Source organism: Anguilla anguilla, chromosome 1, assembly GCF_013347855.1.
Source record: "Anguilla anguilla isolate fAngAng1 chromosome 1, fAngAng1.pri, whole genome shotgun sequence".
In the NCBI taxonomy this organism is placed as follows: domain Eukaryota; kingdom Metazoa; phylum Chordata; class Actinopteri; order Anguilliformes; family Anguillidae; genus Anguilla; species Anguilla anguilla.
In genome coordinates, this window is record NC_049201.1 from 59,798,570 (window position 1) to 59,814,208 (window position 15,639).

Genomic DNA, 15,639 nt, shown 5'->3' on the forward strand with positions numbered 1-15,639 from the left:
AGAGCTCTGAAAGGTTTATATTTGCTTGCTACATTTTCCACCCCCATCCCCCCACCACCCCCCCACCCCCGACCCCCTCCCATCTTTTCCAACTTTTGAGTTTATTATTCATATTTCACACAGGAATATGGAATAAGTTTCACCTATTGAGTACGGAAAATGTGTTCAAAGGAGGAATGAATTCCCACACGCTTGACAAGTGACCATTTCAATATTAATATAATGGAAATGGAGCTTCTTCTTTAAATAATAAATGCATATGCAAACTAGTAGAGCTATAATCTTCTGAGATGTGGCATTTCAAAAACAGAATGTCTGCTACTCCTGTGCTAATATTGGCTCATTAAACTGCTGGGCCATGGCCAAGTTAAAATAACCCTGACAGTGTGACCCTTCAGTTAATGCATAGAAATGTTGCCGCAGTGGGTTAAGACAGCAGGCTTGTATCCAGAAGGCTTCAGGTTCTATTCCCCACTGCTGCACTGCAGTTACAGCTGCACGCAGATGTATTTCGATAGCACAAATTGCTTCAGCATAAAATCCAGCCGGATAAATGAATGATTGGCAAAATTTGAGCTGCGTGACTGACCCAAGAAAAGAGCGTATGCTAAGAAAAAAAGAAATCGCATCCGAGCGACGCTGCCACAGGCCGATTATATCCTCAGTGAAAAGCAGTGGTTTGTCAAGTTTATCAGCTAGTTTGCGATGGCCGACATCCTTTGCCTCATTCAGACGGTCACAGGGCCAAAGTGACGCCACTGCAAACAGCATTCATGGATGACAGCAGAGACCGAGGGAGGAGAGGACAGCAGGAAACTGTCCATTCACATCACAGATACAGGCACACCGAGGAAAAACAACTCAGCAGAAGGGAGACAGAGGGCAGGGGAGTGACGGCAGCTTAAAGAAGAGAAATACTCTGAAGAAATTCCTAAGAATTATTTTACTATCACCCCTTTAATCACTGACCAGACACTGACCCTTTTAATAAAGGCGGTTAGCAGAAGGAAATTCATATAATTATGATGCATTTTGTACACATACACCCACCCAGCCGGCCAACCACACAAACAAACACAAACAAGTGAGTTGACCCAGAACAGATCTGAGAGAAGAGCCCATTGGTTCGTATTAGAACCAGAGGGCAGTGCCATTACCACTCTGCCTATTCTGGCCTAATCAAAACAATCAGAATTAATTAGGCCTACATTTCAAGATGACCAAAACATACATATGCTAATGATGCTCTCTGTGCTCTCAAATTGAACGTGCTTGTCAATAATCCAACAGTGGATTATTTTATTTTATTTTAATCGCTATGCTCCCAGATATAGGAGGAAGAATGCAGCACTGGTGCAGGATTCTCTGTTTTTTTATAGAAAAAAGAGAGCCAAAATACAAGAAAAAATAGACTGCGTTCTATAAACGCAGATGTTCCAAGGTCATTTTTTTAAGATTACAATGGGGGATGACTCAGACTTAAACCAAAACAAAATAATTACTCCTGTTTCTTTGAGCCAATCATCTTTTCCTGTCTGACAGTTGCTTTGTTTATTGACCATAATATGAAAAGTCCAAAACGAGATGTCACGCTCTAGCAAGCTTGCTCAGGATGATCTGGAGGGAGAGACCAATCAGATCTGAAATAACATTCCCAATTTATTTAGTAGGCAGAGTTTGTCATCCGACCAGAACAATCAGTTGGGAATGCCCAAAGGCCATCCTCATGCACAACATTCCATCGATAGTTAACAAGCATTTACATGAACGCATTATGGGAAAGGTAAATAACAACAAGTTGGCACCCATCTACTTCCATAGCCGCTGCTACACTATTATTAACAATAATTTTTGCCAAAATAGATTATTCCACTGATTGTTTAAATATATAGCATAAGCCATTCTAGAAGAAATAAATAGTTGGGGAAAGGTAGGGCCACAGCTTTTTCTGTTTTGTAAAGACAATTCAAAAAAAAAGAAAGAAGAGAGAGGGGAGAAGAGAGAACGAAGAAGGGTGAAGAAACTAAATACATTCACATTTTTTCCACTTGACCACTTGCCACACATGGAATGGAATGGGCATTCCAAAGCACTGGCGAAGGTGGAATTTAAGATTGGGAGCCCTGTGAAGTGAACTTATTACTTTTATTACTTTGATTAAATCATTAACCCATAAGACAGAATTAAAGCCCATTGATCCAGTAGCTGTTAAGACTAAAGCTGTTATTTTTTCTTGCATCCAAAGCACAGCTAAACATGTTGACTGTCAGATGAGACAGGCTATGACAAGTGACAAGCGTGAAATGTCCAGAAAGAAGAAGGTTCAAGTAGCCTACATAACTTGACAGCTGTTGAAACCCAAGAGATCAACTGTCATGCAGCAGGTGGTGACACCGATCCTGATTTGCCATTATTATTTTTTGTACACTGGCACATTCTGAGTAAAATAAACATTACAAGATCCTGTCTCACTAATTCCTCTCACAAGCTAAATTTGAAGAAATCCTAAATTTGGCCTTAAATATTCTGAATTATTTATAGATTTGTCATAAGAGCACATAATAAATTTAAATTCAAACAGCATCACAAGCTTTGAAGCAAAATAATTATAGGAATAAATGCATATTTCCCATTTCTCTCAACCTCTTCAGCGAACAGGCCTAGGCCTATATCATGAAAACAATTTAGGACAAAATCAAAACAGCATAGAGAAACTGTTTCTTTTTTAAGATTTAGCCAATCAAAAGGTCAATAAACAGAATATTTCACTCAAGGAAAATCCAAACACCGTTTGTAATATTTAGGTTATAGGTCTTATTAACTATAGTTTCAGCATGCATACTGAACATTTTTGGCTAAATTGTGTTTACCATTTGTATATTTTAAAAAATTTGAAACATACAATAATTAACTTAAAGCTTGTGTGGACAAAAAAACACTTCCAGCTTCCAAGCTGGTTGCATCATTTAAATGCAACAGGAGTCACCTGGATCCACTCAAGTTTTGGCAACATATAGGTCTTCCCTGGCTGTGTCAGGATGACCCCATGACAGTGCTGTTAGGTGACGATGCAGGGTTAGATCGCAGAGATGCTGTATTGGGAAACAGCCTCTACATCTTGGGACTGCTAACTATGAAGCTTCCTTTTTTTGTCACATGCCCTGATGCAGGCCGGGAACCACAGCTAAATCAGGAACGATGACTACCTCATCTGCCCGCTGACAACTGAGCATTCCCTTGTTACTCACGCTGCTCAACGCCTATACGTCAACGTACATCTATTACACTCAGCTTTCATCTACATGGCTACATTGAACTTCGTCAAAGAAAATGGCCATCTTAATTCAACTGTCCCTTGCTTGTGGTACTAAAATATAAAACAAGAGTAGGGCATGGTTAGCACATATGTGTTGTGTCTTCCCTTTGCTGTTTACCAGCTATAACATGACTACATCTAGCCTACTGTATGTCCAAAAGCATGTAAAACGTGTACAATGTGGTTTTAGCTGTCCAGTAAGGGTTTCAAAGAATATTCAGTGTAGGCTTTCGACACCAGAAAGGATGCTTTGGAAAAGAGGAACTGAAGCAACTCAAAATATGAGTGAGAGAACAACCCTCCGCATGTATGAATAAATGTCACAGATTAAGAAGAACACAATAATTTGCGAAAATTCTAAAATTAAAAAAGTGAGGACCAGCAATTATTAGTCAATTAAAAATAATGAAAATTAGTTCATTTTTAAACCTATTCAAATAATGTTCTACTTCAAGCATATTAACCAGAGAGTGTCCAATTCCAGCATTCTGCTACTGTTGCAGTACCTTTACTTAAGGAACCATGGATTTTGAAACACCAATAAGCAAACTAGACTGAACATTTGTATTTCAAAACGGTGAGTGAAGGCTCAAGCGTGAGAATCGGGAGGGAGGATCATTTTGACCTGACTGGTACCCAAAATAACAGTAATCCCGAATACATTCCAATACTAGTTCAACATGTAGAAGAGTTCTGCTGCATAGCCTAATTGTAGCCTAGAGTGTGACGGTCAAGTTAGCGGGTCAGCTTCGGCTGCAAATATTAACCGAAGTATAAATTCGCATCCTGTGGAAGAGAAAAATGTTCAAAATGACGATGGTACAGAGCATTTTGTGATATATATATATATATCCTACTTTCGCACTCAGCTACAGGCCCACCTAGGGTTCTAAAGGAATGTCATTTTTTTAGGAACCCGTAAATTGAGGTTATTGGTGGTGATATTCTCTTAAAAACTGACAATGCATTATAGAAAGCTCGATATAGCTAACTGAACCACACAAAGGAAGCATTGTGTGAATGTCTGTCCGTTCCATTGCTATAAAATTAAACGGAATGCCACACAGAGATTAAATCAAGCATCAACTAAAGAAAATCAAAATGGGCCTATCACACTGACACACATGGGTTGGTGATCGAAAAAATCACTTTATAACTGCACCAAAACAGGACTACAACTTACTTGTCATATTCGGCATTGTCCCTGTCGCAGCGTGCATCTTTATGTTTTTGCCAGTCCTTGCCGTGTTTGCACGTAGTGAGAAGAACCACATCCTCGCCGTTATGAACATGATATAAGGCATTCCTCGTGTCTGAACCAATCCCAGTCAGGTACCGCTTCCCCTTAAATACCAGCATATACTTCCTGAAAGGGGGTATGGAATTGTACTTTAAATATCCCCGTTCCCCTCCGGTCCTGGGGTGGTCCTTTGAGAAAAGCGGGATTGATACGTCAAAGTTGGGTCTGAAGTTCTCCGTGCTTATGCTCGCCTTTGCCAGCATGGCCTGTCCTATATCGAATCCCAAGTCTTCCGTGTAGTCCGGCCATGTGCCCGAATACAGGTTGAATACAAGGTGATTCCTACCGTTGTTCCAGAGATGCAAGTTCTGAATCTTAGTTTTTAGACTGTGCACATATTGTGGCGACAGTTGGTCCCGGTCTAGAGTATCCAGACTCAAGACAAACAAACAAGCTTGCCCGGGGTCCGATGTATAAAACCTAGACCCCTCTATGGCCGCTAAAATGTTTTGGTAACTTTCTGAGATCTTTTCACCCTTCTGCTGGGGGTAAACGTAAACTTTAAAACCGTTCTTTTCACACACAGTGAAATCGAAGCAGGAATCCATGCGACATCGTTTGCCTTTGTAAACACTCGAATTTATTTCTCTTTTCTGCTTCGGCGATATGTGGATGTTGTAATCCTCGGTATCCCCTTGATCCCAAGGAACGAATGGTAGTAAAGGGTCCGAAAAGTGTGGCCAAGGATGATCCGGGTGATATCCATTGCGGCTGTGGTCGTCTCGCCGGCTTGGATTCCTGCTGGACGTTGGGACTTGTAAACCCCCAAAGACGAACAGTAGAACAAGACATGCGCCGATGGAGAGCAAAATTAAATATCGTTTTTTGGCCTGCATGTGTCCTACGGTCCGAATCGAGATGTTCGCAAATAAATCCAAGGCGCCCCGAAGTTTCGCTCTCACCACCTCCGGCAGCACCGCTCCGCCATCTTCCACCAGCCTGTAAGGAATTTGAACTCACCTCTTCCACCTTCTTCTGATTCCGTTCCCCAATCCAACGATTGATCCAGCGCATGTGGGCGACTTTAATTATTATCTATTTCCCCTCTTTTATTTATCATTCTATACTAGCCTACAGTATTTCGCAAGGCAAGGTGGCAATATATTACCCAATCCAGGTGAGTAGTCTGATTCAGCGGGACCCCGCTGTGTTTCTCCCACTTTCTGTCTGTTTCAAATAAGTTGAGATGCGCCTTCAACACCCTTTCCTTCCGTGAAGCCAGTCGCAATCATCCAGGACCAAGTAGCCTACTCACTCGGTTATTGCCAAGGGGCTCAAGGTGCCTTGCCGAGCACATACAAGACCAACACTTCTGATAAAGTCGCAAGCAGTCTGAGTAATATTTGATGCAACCAATTTAGTAAACATCCAGCGATCAGTAGTTAAATCATCTGGTTTCGCTCGGTTTTTTACGAGTTTAATTTTTCAATGCCTCTTGTTAGAGCTGGATGATGTGAAGAGTGTCGTAGTTTATCCTCTCAAGCCGTACGAATCCCTGCATTTCTCTTATATGTGAAAAACAAACCTATCTCGACGCACATAAATGTAGACAAATTCATATCTTAATCACCCGGTTGATATACATACAATCTAAAAAGATATAATTTATCGAATTTCCCGAAAGCAAATACAAAGCATGAATCCGAAAATACAAAGTATTTGTTAACTGCAAGATTCCTTTACCCGTGTGTCCAATTACCAAATGCTTAGCTTTTCCGATTGTTACACTGTAATGTTCCAATCCAGACACGACGGCAGTGACGTACAACCCGTCATTGCACACTCCGTTCTCCGATTGGTCTTCGTCACATCCTGAAAGGGAGGTGCTTCCGCTATAACCATTCACAACTTGAACCTCCCTAAACGTGTTTTAAAGCGACATACCTTATAGTGACCCATTTGGATGTAATGTGAAGTAGATACTGTGGGCTTTGACTGGTTTATTTTTATTTATTTATTTTTTTTTTTATATGTCACTATTGTCATGACATTATGAAAGTTTTGCTGGAATATAGCAGCTATGAATGTAGGATATCTTGTATTAAAATCATGCCATATGCTAACGGCAGAATATCTAAACAGAATGAACTAAATAAATGATGCTAAAATAAATCATAAATAATTAGCAAGCTTATAAAAACTATTACGGTTGAAAAAAACATTGCATCATCCATACTGTTGTCAAACTTACTGATGTCAAACTAATGTGGTTTGTCAAAATTAACTCAATTACATTTAAGACTACAATGCAGCATATTGAGAAAATATTGTGAAAATAAACAATATTGTTCAGAATTAAATTAAACATGTTTTGATAACTTTATATTGTTGATTTCCCTCTTGTTTCACTTCATTACTTTGCACATTTTTACTTACAAGCATCAGATCGACATGACTTGCAGAAACATTAATAGGTGTTTAAACTTCAAATTCTGAACACTTTACAACTGCATTTTTAAACTGTGAGATAAGGAACAGCTGTTAAAGTTTTAATAGACATCAGAGGTCTATTGGTCTTAACTCAAGTTTTAAATCCCTACTAATGTTAATGTGATTGATCAGGCAGCATCGTGAGTAAAGGCACCCAAACTGATAACTGTGAATTCATAGTACACCGACCTCCAGAGGATAATCTACGGACTCAAAGAGTCGTGGTAAAAGCTCTTCGAAAGCTTTTGTGTGGTAAAAGCTGTTAAAACAACTTTTTTTTCTGGATACCAGATTGCTGATACACTATCCCGATGAGGCAACTTGTTCCAAAAGAGCAAACCTTACTATATATATAATGAGCATGGACATTTTACATGCAACATTACAGTGTAGACAAAGCAAGCATTCTAATCTTGCTTTGCACTGCAAAATGTGGATATTTTAAGGCAATTTCCACGATGATTGATTTGATAATGTCTCAGCTAATTAGATGGAAAACCGTGATTTGGCAGAAATTCTTTCTCTTGCCAATGTGTTTGAGAGTTCTGTTGTTGCTGATGTTTCCAGGCCCAGGGGCAAATTTCCTCAATGCAGCAAAAAGAATCTATGCTTGCCAAGGCACAGCATTGCAGTAGACAGCATGCACAAGCTATTTCCCACCAGTGGGCAAATGTGCTGAAAAGGGTAATGGCCTGTTTCCTGCCCCTACAGTGAAACTGAGTCAATTTTAAGAACCCATCGATCACTTTGGTGCTTCATATATGTTAATGCAGCACTGTACCTCCCCTGCCAAAGGACATAGCTAGTTCTCCTTCCACCTGTTGTTTGAACCAGTAAACAGCTTTCCAAAATGGGAACAGAATACCTCAATGCTTTGATTAGAGATGGGTAAAACATGTTCTCTAAAAGGGATAAAAGGGTCTGCTATATGGATGAAATATCATGTAATGTCTTTGCGTCTTTCAATCTAATTATCAGATGTCCTTATCTAAAGCACCCTAGAGCTCAGTAATAATAAATTATCAATTCCAGTGAATTCTAAGGGGAACTTACTTAAGACTGCAGACCAGTATATCCCAATCACAACAAACATGCACAAATTCAGAAATTAAATATTTCTTCCTGTTGCTTCATTGTATGAAAATATTTTTCTCATCATCATGCTGTATTATTGGGGAGGGGGAGAATTATTTGTCCTGTTCTGTAATGTATGCCTTGGAGTCGTAGTATTATGAATGGTATGAGAACCAGAAAGATCTTCAAGCCCTTCAGCCGTATTTTCTTGGGAGCCACAGGAAAATGAAATAAAAGTAGTTCCTTCCATTTTCTGCCCCTCAAGGAACCAGCAAAACATATGGCACACAGATTCAGAGTTGATGTGGGTGATCGTAATGGAGGGAAACAAGATGAAATTGCCATTACAGAGAAAAATCTGACAATAATATTTAGACTGATGGTCAGTTGTCTATATGTAACTGCATAAACTTCCTGCAACATAGACTGTATAAGCATAAGCCAATTTGGCTTATGAAAATAATAAAAATAAATGTTATGCGGTACCATTTGAACTTAGGAGCAACCATACAAAATCGCCTATATTTTATTTGTTGTTGTAAAATGTAAAAGTTCATATTGTCAACCATGCTGTACAGTATTTAAAAGATACAAATGCACCTTGCTTCATCTAGCTAACTCCACTCCTTTTATGTGGTCTACTCTTCAAACTTTTATTGAAGCCATTTTGCCTTCACAGTCAGAATGTTAATGTCCAGTGACAAAGAAGAGTTATGTTATTGCCTCCAAGTTAAACTGATGTGATGCATTGTCTGTAAAAAGAATATGTGAATACACAGAACTTTTTGAGCATTCAGAAAAAATGCTGGCTCTGCAATGCTGTCCTTCAAAAGGCATGTTTGATTTCTAGTATGATGTGACAATCAAGACTTCTGAGTGATTGAGACATTACACCATGAAGCACCCTCTTGTACACACTTCACACAGAAAAGAAACTTTAAACACTAAAATGCAATGTGCATACAACTATGGCAGCACTCAACCTTGCCGTGGTTCCAAGGACTTGGAGGACTCAACAGACTTTCCAATGTCTCTGAATCCTGGAACTCCACCTGTCCAGCACCAAAGCAGAATGCCCTGGTCCCAGTTGGCCTCTTTTTTGGCATACTATTTTCCTCAACAAGCATTGAGCTGTTTGGCTGTACAGTTCTAGCCCTTTCAAACATAGATTAATTGAGGCTGCAGCTATTGTTATTCCTGAGAATTTAAAGACTGACCTGTTTTCATAGGTATGGGTGAAACATGGGTAAGCTTGGCTGACAGTCTTTGGGGTTTCCACTGCAGTTTCTTGGGGTGTAACACAATATGAATTTGAAGGAGAGAGGCACATTGTTATATTTCGCTAGAACATTTTTCTTTCCAATAGCTTTGGGTTATGCTGATGCAATCCCTGACATAGCCCTTAATTTACTTAAATGGGCTAGTCCCAGATAGGTTGTGAGGAGGGCACTGGTATTTTTTTTATTGGCTTGGTAAATGGATGTAATGTATTTCTGTTAATTATATTAGCACCACCAGACATTCATTTAGAAAGTCAGCAGTGAAAAATGGGGATAATGTTGGCCTCTTCCCAACTATAGTGTTTAAAGGTTATAATGACCCAGCCTCCCTCCACCCATACTGTGGAAAAAAGGGTATAATGAGTCAGTATCATTCCAGATGTACAGGGAAAATTAGCCATACTTGGCCTGCTTGGCCCTAGCCCTACATACATTGGGAAAATGGCATTTCTGTGGTTTAAAGGGGGCAAGGGTGCCTCCATGAACTGGACTGTACACTGCTGGTGATGCATTCTCCTGGTTTCCTCCCAGCAGTCAGCCGTGCTTCAGCAGATCACACAAACCTCCACCACTGTTGTTGCAGCAAATAGATTTTCCAGAGCCAAGCACAGCATGCATCTTAATCAAATTACATCCACAGAGCGCTTTTAAAGGGACACTACAGGAAAGGAGTTTGTTTATGACTGTCTTCCTCTCATTCGTGGCTAAAAGAAACAGCTGTGAAGGATTAAAACAAATCTGTTTGCACTATAAATGACCAAATTCTCAAACAGCAGAAACAAATATGGATAGATTGCACTATGCCTCAATGTTTTTTTCCCCCTACTCCTACATAAATCCTCCATTTTTGGCCTTGTGTGATACTGCTGGGTACATTAAATGTTGGGGGGAGGTCTAAAAGATCTGAATGTTACACTATCCTCTTCTTTTTATGTTTATCCCCAGCAGAAGAGTGCTATTATTTGTACCTCAGAACAACATACAGCTCAGACACTGTTGGGATTAATTAAGTGCCAACAAGTCAATAATTCAATGGGATAGGTGCCACTATCAATTTTGCCCCATAGTGTTAGCCCACTTATGAACAATAGTGATCTAATTTCTCCTCTCCTTCCTATTCACTCTTGTCCTTCTCTGACTGTCCTACCTGTTATCTTCTGCCTCTTCTCTTCCAGCTTTTGCAAACAATGTTTTAGGTCTTACCACAGATTTTTAATTGGACATCATATACAGCGTTATTTAAAGTCCTACAGATTCTGTTAATTTGTTTCTCTTATTTTGTTGGAAGCCATGAAAAGTTCCAAACTCTCTGTGATGTATAGGTATGGGGCATACCCCACCAAGATGTAACTGCTGGGTGCCAGATTTTGGTTATTTTGTGTGTATTCCTTATGTTCCTCTTCTGATGCTTCTGCATCTTCTTCATCTTTTTAATTTTTCTGCCTCCAATACCTATTTTTAATTCTCCCCATTGGTCAATACCTATTTCAAACACACATCAACACACCAACCAATCACATCCATTTTTTGGCCTGCTCCATCAATTTGTGCCCAGTCCTGACAAGCTTACCACTCCCTGCTGCTGGGAGGCATCCCCATATGATGCTGCCACTACCATGCCTGACATGTTAGGTTTTTGGGATTTAACAAATCAGAAATTGTAATATTCTTTCTGCTCACCACAAGGCCCACTTTTTTGTTTCAGTACTCTTAAATGCTTTGTTGCACTCAATTCGGGTATTTTTTTCAGTAATGGCTGCCTTCTTGCTACCTACATAGACAGCAGCTTTGTGGAGAGACGTGGGTATTGTTGACTCATCCTCTTGTCCATACTCATAGTGACTGAAATCGGGATAGTCAGCCAATGCCATTTTTAATCCCCTTCTCTTCATTTATGCCTTTCTGCAACTTCACTCCGTTTTTTTGAAAACTCTTTGATCTATTCCATTGAATCCTCTGAATCCATTACCTGACTAATGGACCTTCCAGGCTTACTTATAATGTGTGCATGAAATCAGGCAAACCACTTTATATTGTGACTTGTCCAGGGATATTTTTCCACAACACTTTGACAGCGTGTAGGCAGTTGTCTAGATCATAAAAATATAGTTCCTGTTTAATGTCACAATTGCAAGGTCTGCGTCAAATAAAGGTGTGCAAGAGGGAAATTAGGTGTTCAAGGCAATGGATTTCATCCATATGAGACCATACCCGTATGTCCTGTGTCTACAATATAAGTCTTAGAGATAAAAATCATTTGAGTATACAAACAAAAATGTAATGTTATTTGTTGTTTGTATAGGGCTGTATAATTCTACATTGAAAATGAGCTGAAGACTATTTTCCATTCTCATTTATTCTTCCACAGAAAATATAAATTAAGTAAATAGTACATTCTAACAGTAAAGTACTTTAATTCTGAATCTAAATTTGCCCCACTTGGCTCCTTCAAGGTTGCTTCTCTTTGGTGTGTGATTTGGACACTAAAATGAGAGCCATCTGTTCAGTGCATTATTTGGCTCTGTGTCTTACACACTAACCTACTGCTGGGCAAATCATTATGCCTGCATAACAAGTGGGCTCTTGCTAAGAAGGGTTCATGCTGGTAACCAGAAGCCCTGAAGAGAACCGCTGAAGAAAATATTGTGTGCCTGGCACAGAATCCAAATGAAATGAGTTGAGTATCAGGAACCTGAAATGTAAAAAAACGAATAAAATAAAGTAAACACTTGAAGATTGCTCCTGACTGTCAGGATCTGGGGTAGGACTCAAAGGCAGACCCGAAAAATCAGGGAAAAACTTGGCGGTTTATTATCAAACAACAAAGCAACAGAATCAGCAAACAGTCTCGTAAACCACAATCCAGGCGAAGGTCGAAAATCCAAAAACAGTCAAAAAACTCCAGACAGGCAAAGGCACAAAACGGGTACAGAGATAAAAACAGAAAAACAGGCAAGAATTTGAAAACGGAACCAATAGTAATCAGAGGAGTCAGGCTAAATTCGTAAACGGAAAAAGCGGGCAAAAGTCGAAAACCAGAAAGTACTACTAGACATAGGAAACGGCTTGAACGGAGTCACACAAAGGCACGATCTGGCACAGACTAACTGAGCTACCAGAATATATAGCTAGAGAAATGATCAAATTATGCAGGTGGAGACAGCGGCAGAGGCTTGATTGAATAATTTGGCTGAGGCAGACAGGCAGGAATGGGGGGCAGAGCGTGGGTGGGAACCAGGAACTCAAGGAATCAAAGGAAAACACAATGGAAACTCAGGCAGACGTCCTGACACTGACTGTTGTTCAGATCAACAGACATGAAAGCAATGTGGACATTTGTATAGTATTTAGAGTCTCAGAATATAAATGCACATAGAAAATCATCAGAGACTTGATGACACGATATGATCTGATCATTTGTTTTTAGTGTCAGTGATTTATTACAATATTGCTATGTTTTATTTAAGAAGCAAGCTGTGAACATTGATTACAAAACCGGCTTCTAAATTAATATGAACAGAGACAAAGGACCAGCCTTTTGTATAGTACTGTATGGAATGGGTAATCTGAAAAAGACAAATGGAATATTTCAGAACAGTATACATTTCAATCAATATATCAATCAATACATTGCACATTTAATGAGATGTGGGACTCCATTTCAGGTAGCAATTAGCAGCAGCATCTATGTGAGCCTGGATAAGATAGAATGCTTTATAAGTAGGGTAAAGATCCAGAAATCAGCCCCATTAATCAGCTAAAGAAGGAGAATGGAAGAAGGCCTCAGAGCATCTATTAGCCCCCCATATCAGTCCTATGCTAATGCATTTTGTGTTCTTTGCCTTCCTGGTCCATCGATTCATATCGGTGCCGGATGAGTGCAGGAACTCCAAATATCAGCTGAGCACATGGTTTTAAGAAGGCTGGGGCTGTTTTTTTTCTAAGTACAACTGCTAAACAATATGGGTAAGCACATAATGTAGATTATATACTATGACAACAGTTACACTGAAAATGATGTGTCAGCAGCTGTGGCAGAATATTGCTTTAATTGCTTTGCATTGTGCTGTGAATTGCTCCCTCTTCTATACTTTTAACCTCTTATCTTTTGATACACAGTCAGCAGCCGGATAATGTCCCTGGAGCTCCTTAAAATAGTAAACTTTAAAACAGAAATATTATCATTAACGGTATGTATGATATACTTGCTGTCTGGAAATATTCACTAACATATATAATTGGTTGCAGTAACCAGTTATTTTCTGTTTCCTGCTTGCCATAATGTTGCAATTCACTGCAATCAGTTGAAATGGCCAATGTCCTTCTATCAAGAGTACTCATCACTTAAGCACACCCACGTGGCTCCACACTTTGACACAGATTATCCTTAAGCTTACAGAAAAGGACAAGCAGCCCTACCTTCATGTGAATATGTGAGTAGCACATAGAGCCTTTCCTGAGCCAACATCTGCATCAAATATCTTACTGTTAGACATCAGTTTTTATCAGATTCTCTCACCCAGATCAACTCACAGCACAATATCCGGGTACAATATTATCTGTGGTATGTAGCTATCTAGAAGACAAAACAAAAGACAAAGACTGTGCAGTACTTGTATTCTACAGGAAATTCAGTTACCAGACAAAGGAGATTAAATGGATGAGTACTGCAGAACATTCACAATGTATCCCAGTTCCTGAAATAGAATAGAACCGTTTCAGTAAAATCAGATGCATTTGATTCAGAATGGGAGGTAGATGAAAGGAATGTGAGAAGAATTTCTAGAATACCAGTGTTCAGCTGTGGTGATATTCATGATCTAGCATGGGTAAGAGACCCATATTGTACTGACCCATGCTGATCCAGACCACCTCAAGGAGTGGCAATGATGATTCTGACATCGCATTAAGAAAAACCTTTTAGCAAAAAAAAAAAAACAGTTATTTTGATGAGCTATCTATATCAATATACAGTGACTAATAAACACATCCATCAGAAACAATAGCTAGATAGCTAAAAACATCAAAATACATTGGCAGGAATATCATACAAAGCCATCTGACACCCAAGGCTATGCTAAATGGAGTAGAACTGGTTCAGATAGAGATTTTTCAGAGTTGTCTGGAAACAGTGTCATTTCTTCCAGCTAAATGCTGCGGAAATTCATCTGAAGCAAAACTATTCTTACCTATGGTACCTAGGACAGTCTAATGCAGTCAGCAGAAAGATTCATTGATGCAATGCGAAGCTTTGCTTTGCTTTGCAATATTCTCCTCATACTCTGCCATGCCTGTTGTCCTTGATGGAGCAGTACTCAAAAGAGCAAAGCCAGAGGCCAGGACTAAATGTTAAACTGTCACATGTACATACAAATCAAAATTTTCAATGAAGGTCTCATGAATTTTTATGATTTGTCTCTGGAAAACATCTGCATAAGCACACTCACACACGCACGCACGCACGCACGCACGCCTGTGCATCTGTTCGGATCCGTGTCAGGTCCATGCTGTATTTCTCATCAGTGCAGCTTATACAGAGTGTGATAAGTTAACACTCATGGAAATATCAGAATCTGTATTCACAAGTAATCTCATTTGTCACTGTCCCAGCTCTAAGATAAGGGACACAAACAAAAAAGATCTCATAACACTCATCTTCCGTATTCAGAAACACTTTTTTTAGCTTTACTTGAACATTTTTATGGTATATCATTCCATGGGTGATTCAGAACATGAAGATAATTATATTACTTATTGAATATGCATATGCACATGCGTTATCATCTACTCATAAAATACGGTAGTGAGAGAAAGTTTGTGAACCGTTTAGGATTTTCTATATTTAAGCATGGATTTGTCTTATGACTTTAGATTTTGAAAATTGAGAAAATGTTAATCAATATTATAATAAAAGTTAAAGTGATCCTGAGTAAATATTTTCTTTTTCTTAAACAATATTATTTTCTTTGAACAAATAAGCTTCCAACTTTTGTCAGCAAATGTACACTGCATTTCCAAAAGTATGTGCACACCTGAAAGTCTCATTCAAAAACCATGGGCATTAATGGAGTTGGACCCCCGTTTGCTGCCGTAACCGCCTCCATTCTTCTGGGAAGGCTTTCCAGTAGTTTTTGTAACACCCATAAAGACCCAAACCAGGTATGGGTGCACAGCCAGGAAAGGCTGCTGCCTGTTTTGCAAAGGTAATGTAACCCCAAGACACAAGCATGTATTGCACC

The 15,639-nt window shown here is 39.4% G+C and overlaps 1 protein-coding gene across 1 annotated transcript in view; it reads right to left on the reverse strand.

Annotated features, from left to right (window-relative positions):
- LOC118226079 (exostosin-1b-like) overlaps positions 1-6,369 on the reverse strand; it is a 65,482-nt gene extending 59,113 nt beyond the window's left edge. Inside the window, exon 1 of the mRNA XM_035415356.1 lies at positions 4,500-6,369. Within this exon, the coding sequence (XP_035271247.1) occupies positions 4,500-5,452 (953 nt within the window). The 5' untranslated portion in view covers positions 5,453-6,369. The remainder of the gene's footprint in view (positions 1-4,499) is intronic.
- Positions 6,370-15,639: the final 9,270 nt, after the last annotated feature.